Here is a 16,321-nt window from a genome sequence, read left to right on the forward strand (position 1 = left end):
AAGCGAAATTACATTTCTGCACGCAACAAAAACATTTTAAACTCCGAAAAAACGACGCTGGGTTGAAGATTACTTTCAAATATAATAATCAATGTCTATTAGAAAGAAAAAAAAAGAATATTTGCAAAATGGCAAATACAATATTTATCACCTGGTTAATGTGATTTCTGCTCCTGCCTCTGCACATCAGGGCTGTATGACGTTACCTACATCTTCACGCAGGACTGTAAGCTGTCGTCTGTCAGGCGTGAGCGATGTCTGTTTTTAAGGCGAACGTCTCATTAAACGTTCTGTTTTCTTTTCTTAGATTCATCAATAGTTGGCCGACCTGGGGGTCGAAAAATTCAAGAAATCGTGCGCAATTTGGCGGTTGTGACCAGATATACGTCCACTGTCGATGGTTGTGACGTATATTATGAGCGACAAAAAAAATGAATAATACGTTTTATTTTGTATTATTTATAATCACCATAATCTTCAAATTTAGAATTACATTTTAAAAACAAATGAACTAAAATAATATACATTGAATTAACTACTTAATAGCCGCAGCAGGGGGGTGAAAGAGCCACATGCGGCTTCGGAGCCGCGGGTTGCCGTCCGGAAGACCGAGCTTTTCAGTCTTAGGGAGAGCCCGGACACCCTACGGAGTAAGCTCATTTCGGCCGCTTGTAACCGTTCTTTCAGTCACGACCCATAAGACGGACCCAATGTACACGTATGACTACTTTTCATAGAGCAACACCACTGATGCACAATGTTAGCATGATTAAGATGGCTGTGAACAGGGCGGAGATAACAGCAGTCGGTCTTTACAACTAGGTAACGTCTCAAGTTGACAATTCCAGAGAATTCCAAGATCCCAAAGAATCTAAAGTTCAGCTATATCATCTATTTTGGAGAAGGGGGTGGTCGCCGAAGGCCGTGTCTTCAAGGTATGAATGCAAATCAAACAAGAACTAATCAAATGCCAAGACTTTAGTTCTGTGTAGTTCTTCATTTTCAGATGACCACATTCCTGGTCACGTGATGACGGGAGTGATGTCAGCATGATGTTGTGGATCCACAGCTGATGTTTCAAGTCATAAAAGCTTTGGTCACATGACGTGAACCTGTTTTCGGAGTCATGGCGTCTGAATTGCGGCCTTTCTAAGGCTATATGAGGCAAAACATAGAGGTTGAGGTGGCATCATCCAAGGATAGATGTTTGGAGTCATAAAGGTCTACATTTGAGTTGCCACGGGGGCTGGATGTTTGAGAAACAAAAAGTCAAGGTTGGGGCATTGTCAGCAGACGGAAATTTGACTTGCGTGTTGGGAGTTTTATTTTATTTTGTTTACTCTACGAGTACAAGAAACCTGAGATAAGATCTTGAGAGATTGGGTGATGGATTCCAACTCCAACCCATTTTTTTCGGACGCCACAGACTTTACAAACATGCTCCTCTCAGGGCTCCTGGATGGGCTGAATTTAAGTGACGGGAGGGAATCCAGCACTTTGGAGAGCGTGGAGAAGTCTCCTCTTGCTAAGGAGGTCTTACAACAGCAACAGGACCTGCTGTCTGGACCCACGAGGAACGGGAGCTGCTCCGACGGAGGCAGTCCCAGCACCATATGTTCGGACGATGACATCGGCGCTGCCATCAGGGCCAATTGGAGCTCGGCCAGTCAAGAATATTGCCAAGAGGACGATGGCGGGATTGTACTGGAGAGGCTGGAGTCCAACTACTCCAGATTATCATCGGTGGGGCACAGTGAAAGAATATCCGCCCTCGCCGATTCCCGCAGGGCCTCCACCCGAAAACCCTCGGATGAAGATGAGAGTGGCTCTCCACCGATCTCCCCCAACTCCATCCACCTGAATCCAGATATCCAACATGCGATAAAAATGGCCTCCATCACCATCTACCAGGGATTAGTCCGCCACGTGGACCGTTACACCGATCCCACTGTAAAAGACGGGAACATTGTTTTGTGCATCGATCCCACCCGAAAGCCACAGCAGATTGAGTCCAGTGTCAAAGTGTCTGCGGACACCCCGGTGTGGAGTGACCCAGAGGGCGCCCTGTCACCTACCCCGACGCCCCCCGGTGGAAATCTGGAGCTTTCTGTGGTAGTAAATGAACAAGAGGGAGACATGGTGTCAAAATCCTTGAATCCTTCACAACAGGCGGAGGTGCCTGAAGACCCGGGAACTGAATTGGGGTCCTCGCCTTGCCAGGAGTTGTGTTTGTTATCCAAAGATTTAAGCCCAGAACTTGAGCCTGACTCTGATTTGTGCAAGTACTCAAGTCCAGAACTTGAATCCAACTTAGATGTGCGCAAAGATTCGAGCCCAGAACTCGAGTCTGGTTTCAGATTGCACATGGACGCCATTCAGGAACCAGAGTTGGGGTTTGCTCTGTACAAGGAGTGCACAGAAGAACCCTCAGAGCAGGACACGTGCCTTCAGAGATACTCCCCCATCAAACCATGTCTGGATGACGATTACCAGGTTGTCACTGCAGTAGCAGAGAAAGGAATGGCAACCAAAGCAACGAGCCCGATGTTCCCAGGTGAGCTGAACGAGGATGAGGCCGCAGATGCTTGCGAGGCCTTCTACCTTCAGGATGAGGAAGAAGCCGACGAGGAACTGGCATACCAATCCATCAGCCCATCACTCCCGGAAAGGGAAGATGCTGATGTGATGGCAGTTTTGAGCCCCACATGTGGGGATTCAGATCTCGAGCGAGATGAAAATGATCTACCTCAAGTGGACGAAGAATCAAAGCCATTGAGCCCACCGCAAATGGAAGAGCAGGTCAGCGGTGAAATTACAACCCTGATTTACGCTGGCCAGGTCTTGGACCTTGTTGAAGATGAGGTAGAAACAAAAGAAGACCAGGTATCCAGAGCCACAAGTCCATTGCCTTATGAGGAGTATCTTGAAGATTCAACAGCGGTCCTATTTACTGGCCAAGAGATGGATCAGGCGGAAGATATTGAACAAGAGATGGAAACCGTATTGCAGTCTTTGAGTTATCTGCCGACAACGAACCACAGAGATGAAGTCACGCCACCCGTAATGGCTTCTTGTGACGCCTTCGACCTAGAAGTTCCAAAATACGATGACTCCATTGTTGCCAAGTCCTTGAGCCCGCCATCACCAGAACCGCAACAGGAACGGGAAGCAGTCGTGACACCCGCACAGATTTCTCCTTGTAGGGATGACTTCCTTGACAACGACAATGTTGACGTTGAACTTACATGCATATCAGCTCGAGAAAGGAGCATCGAGCAATTTGTTGAAGAACCTGGAAGAACCATTTTGGAAAACTCCGAGGACGAACCCCGGGCTACCATGACACTGGATCAAATCTGTCAGGAACCCATGGGGGACGCTCACGTGACAGAAGCTGGCCCACCCTTCAAATTACGGAGTCCATCATCTGAAGAGCACTCCAGCATCGTCTCGTCTTTGAGTTCTTTAGAGGAGCTTGTGATGCACAAAGATTCGGGAGATGAAACGCAGCAGAAAAAGGGCCCGCTTTTCCTGGAGGAGTACTTCAACGCCGCCATGAAGAAATTCTCCAACACTCTCCTGGATGCTTTGATTAGTCATCTCGAGAGCTACAAAGACACCAACACGGACCCGAAAAACGAAAAAGCAAATTTTGCCTGGAGCCAAGAAGCGAGTGAGACAGAGAACCCAAAGCAAGATGGGGAAAAGTCCCAGACGCAGCCTTCCATCTCGGGATTCACGGGATAGGACGCTGCTTGCCAGACCCTTCAGGTTGGCGTCAGCTCATAGCGGCGGATTTGAAAAGCCATCCGGGGCTGACGGGACGGGACGGGCCAGATGATGTTCGGCGGTTCACCTCCATTTTGGAGGAAACGGTGCTCACAATGTTTGTCTCACATACTCGTAGAATTATTCCAAAACATTTCCGCCATCTTTGTATGAAACCAAAGCTTCATGACGCTTCTTGGATAGACATTAACTGCGGTTGAGATGTGCATACAAAATGATGAATTGCTCCTGATGCTTTTTTTTTTTTTAATTGATGATTCATCCTCTTGAGATCAACTACTCGGGAATAGGGGTCAAGTTCCAAAGGTCATTTGACCAGAGATCTACATTAAAGGAAAGAAAAATGTTGACATATTTGCAGTTGACTGTGGAAATGTTGAAGCTTCGTTTTGGCTGATGGCTTTTGCTATAAGGCAAGGCAATCATTTCTATCAAAGGAGCAAAATGATGCATGATTGGATTTTGTAAGGGAGTTAAATTGAGCCTCCGTTTCATGGACGTTGAAGAGAACTTCCAGAAATGGCCACAATCAAATCTGGAAAAGCAGACTATCTATCATTTTTGATCCATGGCCAAATTTGACAATGCGTGCGTGTAACTCTGACACATTGGCCTTGTTTTGAATTCCCAATAAAATCTCAAGAAGCAATCATCATCATCATCATCATCATTTTCAAATCGGAAGCTCAAGTGGCAACGGGGAGAAGGAATGTACAGAGTGCCCGCGAGGCTTATCTTGCTTGCGGGGTCACTCAACACTCAGCCGCATAAATTGAGCGTGTAGATGGCGTCGTTACGCACTCCTTCCACGTGCTCCAGCCGCCTCAGCTTGCTCAGGCACAGCAAGTAGACCGGCGCCTTGATGCCCACGTCCGTTATCTTCTTCAGCTCCTCCATTCCAAACGCCCGCGTGCCTTCCCCTGGACGATCGAGTGGCAAGTTTAACTCATTCACTGCCGTACCATGTGCAAAAATGTCTCCGCTCCACTTGCCGGGGGTTTTGTCATTTTCACTCCAATTGCAGGACACACGGAATCTTGACTTTTAGGACTACATCAACATTCAATTCAGCACAAGAAACCTGAGACTCTCTTCTTTTATCGGAAAAAAAAAAAATCATTCCTAAATGATATGGGTCTGGAGTTATATGATCTTGAAATGGGGCGGCTGTACAAAAGGCAAATGCTGCCCGCTCGTGTAAGGGAAAAATCATTGCCAAAAGTCTGACCAGCACTTTATCGGCATCCACCGCAAGAACAACCAAATTTGGGAATGCTGCTCCACGTCAAATTTCAAATTCCCAAATCAATTGGGGAAATGCCAGTGAATGAGTTAGTAAGGGCCATCATTACAATTTTTCCCCCAAGCACTTGCCATTTTTTAGTAAAACATTGCATTTCTGGCAAAATGCAACATTTCCAATTGTTGGCAACATTTCCAATTTTTGGGCAAAAAGTCCAATTTTTGGCAAGCGTGCTGAGGAGCAATTAAAGTCGATTTTGTAAAAGTCAAAAATGCAGTCAACTTTGTGTGTGTACCGACCTGGACACTTGAGCAAGTACTGGTTGATATTGTGCACTGCCCGGTTGAGGTTGTTGAGCGTAATCTGCTTCAGAAACGCCGGCAAGCTGTGAAACTCCTGCTTGGAGATGCCATTCAGACAGCTGTCAAAACAATGCGCATTCAAAAACTAAATTGACAATCCAAAGTCACACAAGAATAAAACGGGAAGATTGGCCGTCACTCACAGCATGAAAAATGAACAAGCTCTTTCAGATGTCAATCACAAATCAAATTAAAATGACAGAATGACAGATTCTTGCAACAAACATCCAACTCAAAGTAGTCCCAATGGCCAAAGTAAGCCGCGCAAAGAAATACCGTCATACCTCAGCACACCGACTTCATTGGTTCCCAGAAAGGCGAAAAGTTTGTCTGCCAAACTTCTATTTCCCATAAAAACCATTAAAAATGAGACTAATCCGTTCCCAGGTCCCCATTAAACATCATTTTCCACTAAATAAGCGTAGCGATGGTGGACTTAGCATACTGGCACTTGGAAGCACACCTCGTTGGTGTCGACCGTCATTTACTTTTGTGTCCTCTTCGGCTTAACGCTAGCTTGAGGTGGGATCTTTTTCGCTGCCATAATAGAAAATGTACTCCACTCGAGAACAAACCACGTCTGCACTCAAAGAAAATGGGTGTGGAAAAGTAGTCGGCCGGCCACGGCGGCGTCGTGTGGTTCGCTTGCTCCGCCGAAAACTAGTTGGTCTGCCAAGATTCTATTCTGCTGAATTCACTGTGAGACGAATAAAGGCATATCCAATCCAATCCAATCCAATTGACTGTTGCTAAGGCGAAAAGTTAGTGGGCTAAAGCGCTCATAAAACGAGGTACCGCCATCAATAGGCATGAGCGTAGAAATGAAAGCGTTTGATCCCAAAAATAAACAAGATGAGAAAAAGGCCACGCTTGGAACGATCGGGCCCGTTCTTTTGGACTTTACCTGCGTTTGCGTTTGGCTTTTTTCGCCGGCTTCGGAGACTGCGACACCAGCTACAAAAAGAAGAAAAAGCCACACTTGATCAAGACGAGACTTGAAAAGAAAGGTGAAGCCGACGGCGTACTTTGCAAATGTCCCGCGTGACGGAGCTGAGATCCGGCATTTCGGGCGTGCCCATCTGGTAGACGTCCCCGCCGGCTCCAGGCGGGCGAAGGTGGAAATCCGAGTCCACGTCGAGAGGATCGCAACCACCGGCAGCATTTTGGCTCCCGACTGGACTTGGCGGGAGGCGCCATTCCGGCACCTCGTACTCCCACGCGCGGCGGCCCAGGACGGAAACGTCGCGGGGCGTCTCCAGAAACGCCAGGGCGACGGCGGGCTCACACTGAAAAACAACCCATCCATCCATCCATGTCATGTCATGTCATGTCAGCAGCATTTGTGTGGAGATCCTAAATGGGCTCCATGGTACCTTTTTGCTGCTGAGCAAACGTTTCAACGAGGGATTTTGGAAGGCCGGCACTTCGGGGGTGACGGGCGGCTGGACGGCGTCGTCGTCGTCGCCCTCGGCCAAACGCGACGGCCGGGAACTAAAAACTCCTTTGGACTTTTTGATCTTCAACCCCGGCGTGCAGAAGACCGGCGCTTCGGGAGACCTGACACTTTCTACCAATCACAAGACACAAATTCTGATTTCGACAGATGGTTGGTTGTCAGCTCATTCGCTGACATTCACTAATTTAGTCCTCCCAAGCACATTTGCCAAAAATGGGAAATTTGGTCCAAACACTCCAATTTTTGCCCAACATTGGAAATGTGGCCCAAAATTAGAAATGTGGCCCAAGATAGGAAAATGTGCTCAAAATTTTCAATGTTGCCCAAAATGGAGTGTTTTACTAAAAATTGGCAAGTACTCGGCGAGGGGGGAAGAATGACCGAATTGATTCAGGAATTGAAATTTTGACATGGAGCGCTTTTTCCGAATTTGTTCTGGTTTTGTTTTTTTCCTTGCGGGGGTTGCCGATAAAGCACTGGTCAGACCTCTGGCAGTGTTTTATCCCTTCCACAAGGAGGCAGCATTTGCCCTTTGTCCATGTTAGCACTTTGTTAGAGCTTCGGCTGTTGTTCAAGCGCAATATAAACCAATATGTACGTATTTTGCGCATTGTATTTTGTACATCTGCCCCCATTTCAAGCTCAGATAACTCCAGACCCATCTAACTTAGGAATTCCCTTTTTTTTCCTGAGGAAAAAAGAAAGTCTAAAATCTGGCAGGGAATGAGTGAAGCGGTGCTGTGAATAACGATGAATAAATTGGATTGTTAAAGCAAACTTCCCATGTGATTTGTAATCTGAAAAAGAGCGTATTTTCCGGTGTACAAGGCACACACACCCCCAGTGCAACTTTTTCCATATCGAAGGCACACCTTCAATGAATGAAAAAACTTTTCCAAATCTAAGGCACACCCGCATGACTTGACAAATAAGGCAAAGGGTCTTCTTTGGGTGCGCCTTCAACAAACGCTCTTGAAAAATTCTCTTTGCAAAATCAGGCTTTTTTTCAAAATACACGACTTTTTGGGTGTAGTTTTTTCTTCTCGACACCAACATTTTCCACTTAAAAATGAGACAAGCATTTTTCTCAATGAAATTGATGAAACTTGTTTTGCGTTCACTCCATATCTAAGATGAATAAGATTGTTGGCATTGTCTTACCTTCTCCTCGCAGACTTTGAGTGAAAGCGGACAGTGTGTGAGCTCGGAGGTCCCGTGCTTGCCTACACAAGGAAAGATTGGATTGGATTGGATTGCTTTCCAAATAATGACAGGCGGCGGCGGCGGCTTCTTTTTCTGCCTGCCTTTTGTCAGCCGTCTTCTTCGAGGTGAAGTCGTCCCGGGACAGGCCCAAGTCTGCCATTTGCGGCGTGCGCAGCTCCTCCTGGCGGCCGTCCACGCTGGGAGTGGGCAAGCCCGGGCTGAAGTCGGGCATGGCGGGATGCCGGCCGCACCCGGAAAACTTCTGCTGGAAATAGACTTTGGACAGGCCAAAATCCGACAACCTGGGGGTGCGCACGGGGACGTCTGTCGGCGGCGTCGGCGGCTTGCTGAAATCCTCTGCCGCTTCTTCTTCTTCTTCGTCGTCGTTCTCCTCTTGGCCTTCATTGTCAGATGAGTCTTCCTCCACTGTTGGATCTTCGGCTACAAGAGTTCAAGTCACTTTGCTTTAAATGGAGTTAAAACGCGATACGAATAAACTGAAAGGAATATTTGTCAAAGCCCAAGCACTCTTTATCTCACATTATCTGGGGACAAAAAAGAGACACAAAGCTGATATTTTCTTTCAAGGCCACATCCCTTAGCAACATGTTTCATATTAGCTAGCTATTAGCGGCCTAGCTGGCTGGCTAGCTATCTACTATGTTAGCTATCTATTAGCTGGCTTTTTTTTCTATTTGAGTTACTTCCGGGTTGAGTGAACGCTGGCGCGTGTGGCTGCCGCTGCTCACCCACAGAAAAAAAAAATGATCCGGTGACTGTAAAGTGACCTTGAGAGTTTTGAAAGGCACTTAGAAATGAAATCTTATCACATCAAGCGTTTGTTTCAATTTCAAACGCGAGACTAATGAAGGCAAATCCAATCCAATCCAAATGCTTTCAACTTTCTGAATCGTTTGACTTATTTTGACACTTGGACAAAAGTTGAAAATGTCAAGATGTGACAAAACAATGTTTTCTTTGGTATGTGTTGTCACTATTACCATGAGTGGGATATGCGTGTGTAGAAGCTCGCTGTCGGTCATCTTCAAAGTGTCCCGTGAGCGCATTGACATGGCGGGTGACCTTGCTCTGCATGGCCCGACAGGCCCGGATGAAGGCGTCCATGTCTGTTCTGGGCGCTTCCTGCTTACTCGGCTCGTCTCGCGGCTGACCCTGCAAGCCAAAAAGACACTTTGCAATTCTTTCAGCCAAGTTTACTGGCGAAAAGTGCGGTAAGGGAGCTGCCATATTTGGTTTCTGGTTTTATCGCACGGTATTTTACTCCCGAGCGATTCCGATTGTCAACGGAAGCAACCGACATAGACCAAAACTTCTCGACAAACTTCAACTGGTCCAGAATTCAACCGGATTCTCTTCCCACCTTCAGATCCCATCTCAAAAGCAGACTTCAAACTAATGTTTTTTGCGGTTGTATGCGGAAATAAAATAACTTTTATATGAAAATAGAAAATATCGCTTCGGCGAAAACAAAAATAACGGAATTCTGCTAAAAAGCGGACGTCTGGAATCCCTGACATATTTTCGACTAAATCAAAGTCTAATTTAGAAAACATCTCCGGTATTTACTTCCGCGGGTGGCCCATTCCGGAAGTGATTGTCTTCTGGCTTCTAATTGGCTAAAATAGGTTCGAGTAACTGACAGCGAAGAGCTTTTCAGTTTGTTTGTTTTTTTTAACTTCAGAAAATGTATACATTCTTTAGGAAATATCCGTAAATATATTTTAGGTACGTGAAAACGTTTGATCAAAAATAGTTGGTTTTTTTGTACGCCATTTAGATAGTTTTGCTTCTTACTTTGTGGCCCATAATATCGGAGTTGAAACCGTGATCGGCTCGCATGGTTTGTCCTGTTGTTTCTACGGGACAAAAAAAAAGAAAAGAAAAGAAAAGCAAGGCCTCGTGTGCCATCCTTGCGGTTGGCTTATCTGTGTCGAAAGTACGTTTTCCAACCGACCCCAGTCTGCATCGTCGTGGCGATAGTTGAAGGTTTGCTGGAGCAGGGCCGTCTCCCTTTCCAGCGTCCGACATAACTGCTTCAACTTGGCGAAAAACTCCGACTTGAGATCCATTTTGCAAGCGCAAACGTTCACATAAATGCGTGACAAACAAACAAATAACGCCACGAGTGGAATTCTGGCGAGAGAGAAAGCAACGATTCGTTTTTGGCGCCGCTGTCTCCAAGACGGAAGTTTTGCTTCTTCTTCGCTGGTTGAAGTCTTTGAGCGGCGGTTGGGTTGCGCCCCTTTGGCCGCACGCAGAAGTCTTGCTTCTTCTTCGTTGGTGGATTTATGAGGGCGGCGGTCCGGTTGCGCCCCTATTGGCCGTCAGTATCAACATACTGTACTGTATCATTATAGAGCGTGTGCGCGTGTCCGCGGACAGCCTGTGTTTGCACTTTCATTTTTCTTCATTTATTTACTTTCCCCAAAATATTTTTTTGCCATCTGTGCAGGTTTTCCAAAGAGTTGGCAACATTCCGGAGGGCACAGAGTGTGTTTGATGGTCTTTATTGATTAAAATGAATGTTATAGCCTGCATCTGAAACAGGGATAAGCAGAGTGCAATCATTTGACTATTGCAACTCTAAAAAATAACATTGCTGCACTCGTAAATCATGATATCATCGTATTTTGCATTCTAACTTTTATTTTCTTAAATGAACACAGCTACTTATGCAACATGAAATAATCTGAGAATTCCTATTTCAATATCATAATATTGGGAATAAGTGATCAAATAAAAATAGTCGTAAAAGTTATTATTGCAAATTAATTATTTTACGTATATATGACTTTTTTTGAATCGCATCTATGAGCAGTCCCAAGTGTAAACTAAATGACAAATGGGCTACTATGTACATTCAGTATGCTTAAATGACTCAAGTTAAGCAACTACTTTTCAATCCATGACCATGACACTTGAATTTTTAAGTGGAAATAATATTCGGCTCTACAGCGTGTTTAAAAACATGGCGCTTGAGGTCAAAATATTGCCACTGCCCCCCATTGTATATTGTATGAGCATCATATGTGACGATATCTGTGTCGTGATCTGGTTGGCGACCAACGGGTGGCGCTGTCGGCCCCGCCTGCAGGTCGTCCCGATCAGTGGCGAACGTGGCTTATGGAACGTGACAATCTGTTCAGCTGCTTCCTCACGCGAACGCCGCATTCAGTTCCAGCATTTTGTCGACATCCTTGCGCACGCCCGACTCCGGGTAGGCCTGCAGCACGTCCTGAAAGTCATCCCAGGACAGACTGAAACACTGGCAGTCGGTCAGCGCCTTCACCGTAGCCAGATGTTTGCCTCTGGTCAGCACGCATGCCTCTGTTCAACACACGCAAACACACAACAAGACACACGTGCAAGGCAGTGTCACAGTTAATGAGCAAGAATTGATGGGCAAGCAGAACTGACAACTAATCTCAAATGAGAGGAATAAAAATGACTGAATAAGTAAATGAATGTCCTTCCCCTGCGATGTGAAAAGTCGGCTAAGCTGGGAGAAGGACTAAAAAGCTGAGAATTAAAAAAAAATCCCCTTAACTGGAGATGATGCAATGTTTATTTTGTGTTTAAAAGAGTCCGCTAGTTGTGGTCTGTACTGTACCGTGATTTGATATGTTGACATGACATAAACATGTGAAACAGTATAACAATCATATCATCACACGATAAATGGCAATTTAACACAAAACGTGACATTTCCGGCCTACTGTGAAACAATCGCAAAACAATCGACGGTCTGATGCCTCCAGTAAAGATGTGACATCATACAATGCATCTCAATTGCTAATTGGTGTTTTCACCTTCTAAAACTGCAGAGGGCACTGCATCGCCACATGGTAACTAATCAATGTACACAATGCACTACTGTTTTTTTAATCTAGATCCTAAAAGAACTTTATGTATAGCAACAACAACAGCAGCAGGAAGAACATGGCGGTGGGGAGGATAATCCACCAGAACCTGCTGTTGACTTTCTCAAATCACAGTTGCGTTTGAGGATTATCACGGAGTTTAGCTAGAAACAATTTGAAAAAGAGACAGATGATGACGCAAAGATTTGAACATGTTTCACACGACACGACACACGCGGGATAGTCCAGGTGATTTGGCAATCTGGACTATCCCGCGTGTTTCGACATCTGCTCTCGTCGTCTCTTTTGTACTTGTGAATTTTTCTGTTCAGGACTCTGTTCCTGTAGCTGTACTGTAGTTGTACCTGCTTTTGCAAACACACTACAACCATCACTTGATTTGTTTCTGTATCTGTCCATTATTCTGTATCCATGTCTGCCGTTGTACTATTTCCTGTTTTTGTACATGGCGCTATCACCGTGCTTGTACCGTTAGGTTTCTACATCTGTTCTTGTATATGTTCCTTTGGGTTTCGGGATCTGTTTTGGTTCCAATTGTATCTGTCTGTGCTTTTATTCAAGTATGTATCTGCAAGTGTTTTTATATCTGTCTCAGTATGTTTACCCGCTTCTGTGTGTCTCTGTACCTGTACCTGTAGTCATATTTAAGTCTTACCCTCACTGTTTCCTGTATGTTTCTGGATCGGTGACCTTTTCTGAAGGTCTCCACATCTTATCCTTCAATAGATATTTCTTTCTGTATGTTTTCGTACCTAGACCCGCACCCATGCCTGTGTCCTGTATATGTATCTATGTAGATAACTGGAAGAGTTATCTGTTCCTGGACCTATATCCAATTCTATTTACTTTCCCAACCCTAACTAGTTTGTGTTTGTATTGGTATGTGTATTTGGGTCTATACCTGTATCCATACATGTACCTACATCTGAATCTGTACTAGTGTCTCTGTATATCATGCCACAGTTCTGTAAACCCTGCTGTAAACTCAGAGTGATCCAAGTGTACCTCCAAAGAAGTCTCCGTCGCAGAGCTCCCGGTGGAAGTCGCTGTTCTCTTCTCGCACCTGGCCGTGATCGATGAAAAACATGCGGTCTCCCGGCGCGTTCTCCCGGATGATGACGTCGCCCTCCTGGTACACCTCGTAATCCAGCCTCTGCACCATGCTAGTGATGACATTTTCGTCTTTGTTCCGCAACAACGGCATGTTCCTGAGCAAGCGACTGCACATCACTGTCAAGATTTGCTAGAATAAAAAAAGTCCCAGGGGAAGTTGATCAGTTCAGAGGAGCTACGGCACGTGTAGGTTGGCGGGTAAAGAGAAGAGATGGCTTATCGTTGATACCTCCCTTAAGGCCGACGACACGGTGTGCATGACCTCCTTCTCGTCGAACCATTTCCCTCCGTAGCGTGCCTGGTAGTAGTTGGTGATGCGCAACTGCAGCTCTGGTGGGAGTTTCATGAAGGCCATGTAGTGCTCCAAGCGGCTCATCTGGGAAGCCGGATCCACTTTCACTTGGGATAACAGTCACCGGTCTACAAGCACTGCTACCTCAACTTGTTTCTGTTTCTTTCAGCATGGCTGAATCTGAAGAATTTTCTTTAGCTCTAACTGTTTCTGTGCTTGTTCCAGTACATGTTTCTTTACCTGTAGCTGTTTCTCTCATTGTACCGGTCTGTGTCTCTATACATATCGTGTTTCTCTCCTCTTTATCTCAACCGGATTGGATATCACTGAAAACAAATCGCATTGTGTACCTTGCTTTTGTACTCCTTGGCAGCGGGGTCAATGTTGGCGATCATAGCAGTGGCGTTGGCCACGAGCACCGTGTACATCAAACACCCGGAAACCATGCTCACCATGACGATCCACATCTCCACATAATCTACAACCACACCACTGTATTACAGATACAACCACAGGTTACATAACTACAAACTAGAACAGTGGTTCTTAAACTGGGTTCGACCGAACCCTAGGGGTTCGGTGAATCCACCCCTCAGTCTAGTCTGCAGTTAGTGGGCCGTCATTGAAAGAAGGGTTCGATGAATTAGCACATGAAACGGGTGGGTTTCGGTTCCTCCAACAAGATTAAGTCCCACTGAACTAGAAGTTCCACGAACTACAATAAAAAAAAACTACAAAAGTTCGGATCCTTTGGAGGATGAGTAAATGTGTAGACCATGGAAAACGTTTTTTTTTTTTTTTTTACGTGAGGGTTGTAAGTAATATATGTACGCACTGGTTGGAGCATCCATGGATCCATAAGACAGCGCGATCATCTGCGAGAGGGCTCGGAAGACTCCCCAGGAGTACTTTACGATGACCGTGGCATTCTGGAACAAACAGATTGACATCTGGATGTATGACAAACATGTCTGACATACTGTAAGAGCCTAACATGGATCATACCATCAAGTTCTCCTTGCGGACCCAACAGTCTGTGGGGAACTCTTCCAACATGGGCACAAAGTACTGGATGCAACCATTCCAGTGGCACAACAAGAAGATCATCATGAACAAGGACAGGATGCGGAAGAACAGGCGCACCACTTCTAAGTTTGCATTGGATACCTAAGGAGCAGGTCAGGAACAGGAACGTTTCAGTTCTAAACGTACAACATTTGCATTTTAACAACCCTGAAATAAAACCTTTGTGAGGACGGAGTGTTTTTGAAATGTCTGGGGATCCTTTCAGGCATGGTCTGCAGTGGAAATCTAGAATTCCAGGAACGGCAAGTACCCAGGATGAAACATTTCTGGAACTTTTAGAGGACCACCGCGAGGTGGTTGGGCCACAGAAACCACAGTCTACATTTAGTTCGATAGTTACTAAATAATTCATCCAGAGTAATTAAGACACGGCACTTTTGAGAGGTCAGGAACCTTTGAGGATCTAAATTTAGAGGGTCTAGCTGTCATCCAGCACCAAGAACTTCTGAACTTTGTTCTTGGACATCTTTTGGGTGAAGAATCGCAGAGTCCACTTACTTTCTCTACCTCGTTGAAGAAGCGAACCAACCTGGACACCCGTGCTAGCCGTATGAGACTAAGGATGCGTACAAACATGAGGATCCTCATCATCCTGGTGGTCTTGGAGGGGTTGTCATCGCTGCGATAATGTAAGTCCTAAATATAAAGACACACAATGAGCATCTGATGTTTGGATTTTCATCATGATGCTTCTGCTGATTTACCGCAAATAGCAGAATGTATCCAATGGGGAAGGCGGCGATGACGTCAGGGATGAACCAGGTCCTCAGGTAGCATACTCGGATTTGCTTGATGTCTAAAATTGCTTCCTAGGGGGAGGAGGAACAAAGGCCGGACAGAGAAGGATAGGCTTTCAAAGTTGATTTCGGTTTACAGGGTTAAAATCTTCCAAACTGGAGAACCTCTGTAAATTTGACCAAATGTGCACCGCCCACATTTGCAATCCCAACCAGACCAGTTGGAACTCACTGATGTGGAGCATCTGTAATCCCGGTGATTGTCCGGGGGGGCCTTCTCATCTGTCACCTGATTAACCAAGCCGATTCGTGCACGCTGACGGCAGCCTCGCTAAGCTGCTTTTCATCCGTTCACCTTTTGTGACATCCAGCCGGCCAATCACCGGAGACCCATCTGCACTCCGTGTCATCGTGCGTACAGGCTGACATACGCACCAAACACCATTTTTTTGGACTCACATGCTGTTTATAATCAGCTTGATAAATTTATAACATGTCCAATCTAAGCTAATATCTATTATTTGATCACACAAGCACACATTTTATATGTAGGGTCAAATGGTCGGTTTGCAAAAAAAATGCCATTTTGCAATTTGGACAAGCCTGCAGCTTTGCACTGACATGTTACAATTTTAGGAACTTTGCTGAAACCACGGCAGGAAATCCACCTCAGACAGATGTTGTTTTCCTTTTCCGCCGGCAACTGTGCGTAAAACGAGCAAACCGAAGCAGAATGTCAGCACGTCCACCAGCGGAGAGGATTTACCGAGCGTGAGGGATGCGGAATTAGCATGAAAACACAAAACGCTAACAAATTGGGGAATGACGCTCGACGTCATATGTTCAATTCCCGAGTGAAAAAGTTGCCACGGGACATATGGGGCTCTCCTTTGGTGCTCAGTACTGATGGCTCACCTCTCCGTTCTCGCTGATGATCCCCATCCGGAAGTTGAGCGCCACATCTATGAGGAAGAGCGTGTCGGAGAAGACGTTCAAGCCTTCCCAAGCCAGCCCGCTGCTGCCGTCCAGGAAGGCCATTTCCATGGGGATGCCGATTAAGTTCAGGAAGGTGATGGCCATCATGCCCATGATGTAATAGCTCCTGTGGGAGGGGATAGGGCATCAAACGTGGAAGTCG

The 16,321-nt window shown here is 45.8% G+C and overlaps 2 protein-coding genes across 3 annotated transcripts in view; both read right to left on the reverse strand.

The window, feature by feature from the left end:
• Positions 1–4,548: 4,548 nt before the first annotated feature.
• Positions 4,549–10,267, reverse strand: ska3 (spindle and kinetochore associated complex subunit 3). The gene is made up of 10 exons (XM_089003210.1): positions 10,029–10,267; positions 9,869–9,930; positions 9,055–9,226; positions 8,155–8,494; positions 8,012–8,073; positions 6,768–6,961; positions 6,420–6,680; positions 6,299–6,348; positions 5,332–5,453; positions 4,549–4,709 (listed from the first exon to the last, which is right to left on the reverse strand). The coding sequence occupies exons 1-10, from the start codon at positions 10,141–10,143 to the stop codon at positions 4,549–4,551; spliced, it is 1,539 nt and encodes a 512-aa protein (XP_088859336.1). The 5' UTR covers positions 10,144–10,267.
• A 304-nt stretch (positions 10,268–10,571) lies between these two features.
• LOC148894158 (potassium/sodium hyperpolarization-activated cyclic nucleotide-gated channel 2-like) overlaps positions 10,572–16,321 on the reverse strand; it is an 11,581-nt gene continuing 5,831 nt past the window's right edge. For both annotated transcript variants that reach the window (XM_089003042.1, XM_089003041.1), the window contains exons 4-12: positions 16,099–16,285; positions 15,151–15,255; positions 14,945–15,082; positions 14,366–14,527; positions 14,196–14,289; positions 13,711–13,838; positions 13,298–13,444; positions 12,961–13,198; positions 10,572–11,401 (exon numbers count right to left, since the gene is read on the reverse strand). In XM_089003042.1, the coding sequence (XP_088859168.1) occupies positions 11,229–11,401; positions 12,961–13,198; positions 13,298–13,444; positions 13,711–13,838; positions 14,196–14,289; positions 14,366–14,527; positions 14,945–15,082; positions 15,151–15,255; positions 16,099–16,285 (1,372 nt within the window). In that variant the 3' untranslated portion in view covers positions 10,572–11,228. The remainder of the gene's footprint in view (positions 11,402–12,960; positions 13,199–13,297; positions 13,445–13,710; positions 13,839–14,195; positions 14,290–14,365; positions 14,528–14,944; positions 15,083–15,150; positions 15,256–16,098; positions 16,286–16,321) is intronic.

This window comes from Hippocampus bargibanti, linkage group LG08 (genome assembly GCF_051943395.1).
Source record: "Hippocampus bargibanti isolate YZ-2025 linkage group LG08, ASM5194339v1, whole genome shotgun sequence".
NCBI classification, from domain to species: Eukaryota; Metazoa; Chordata; class Actinopteri; order Syngnathiformes; family Syngnathidae; genus Hippocampus; species Hippocampus bargibanti.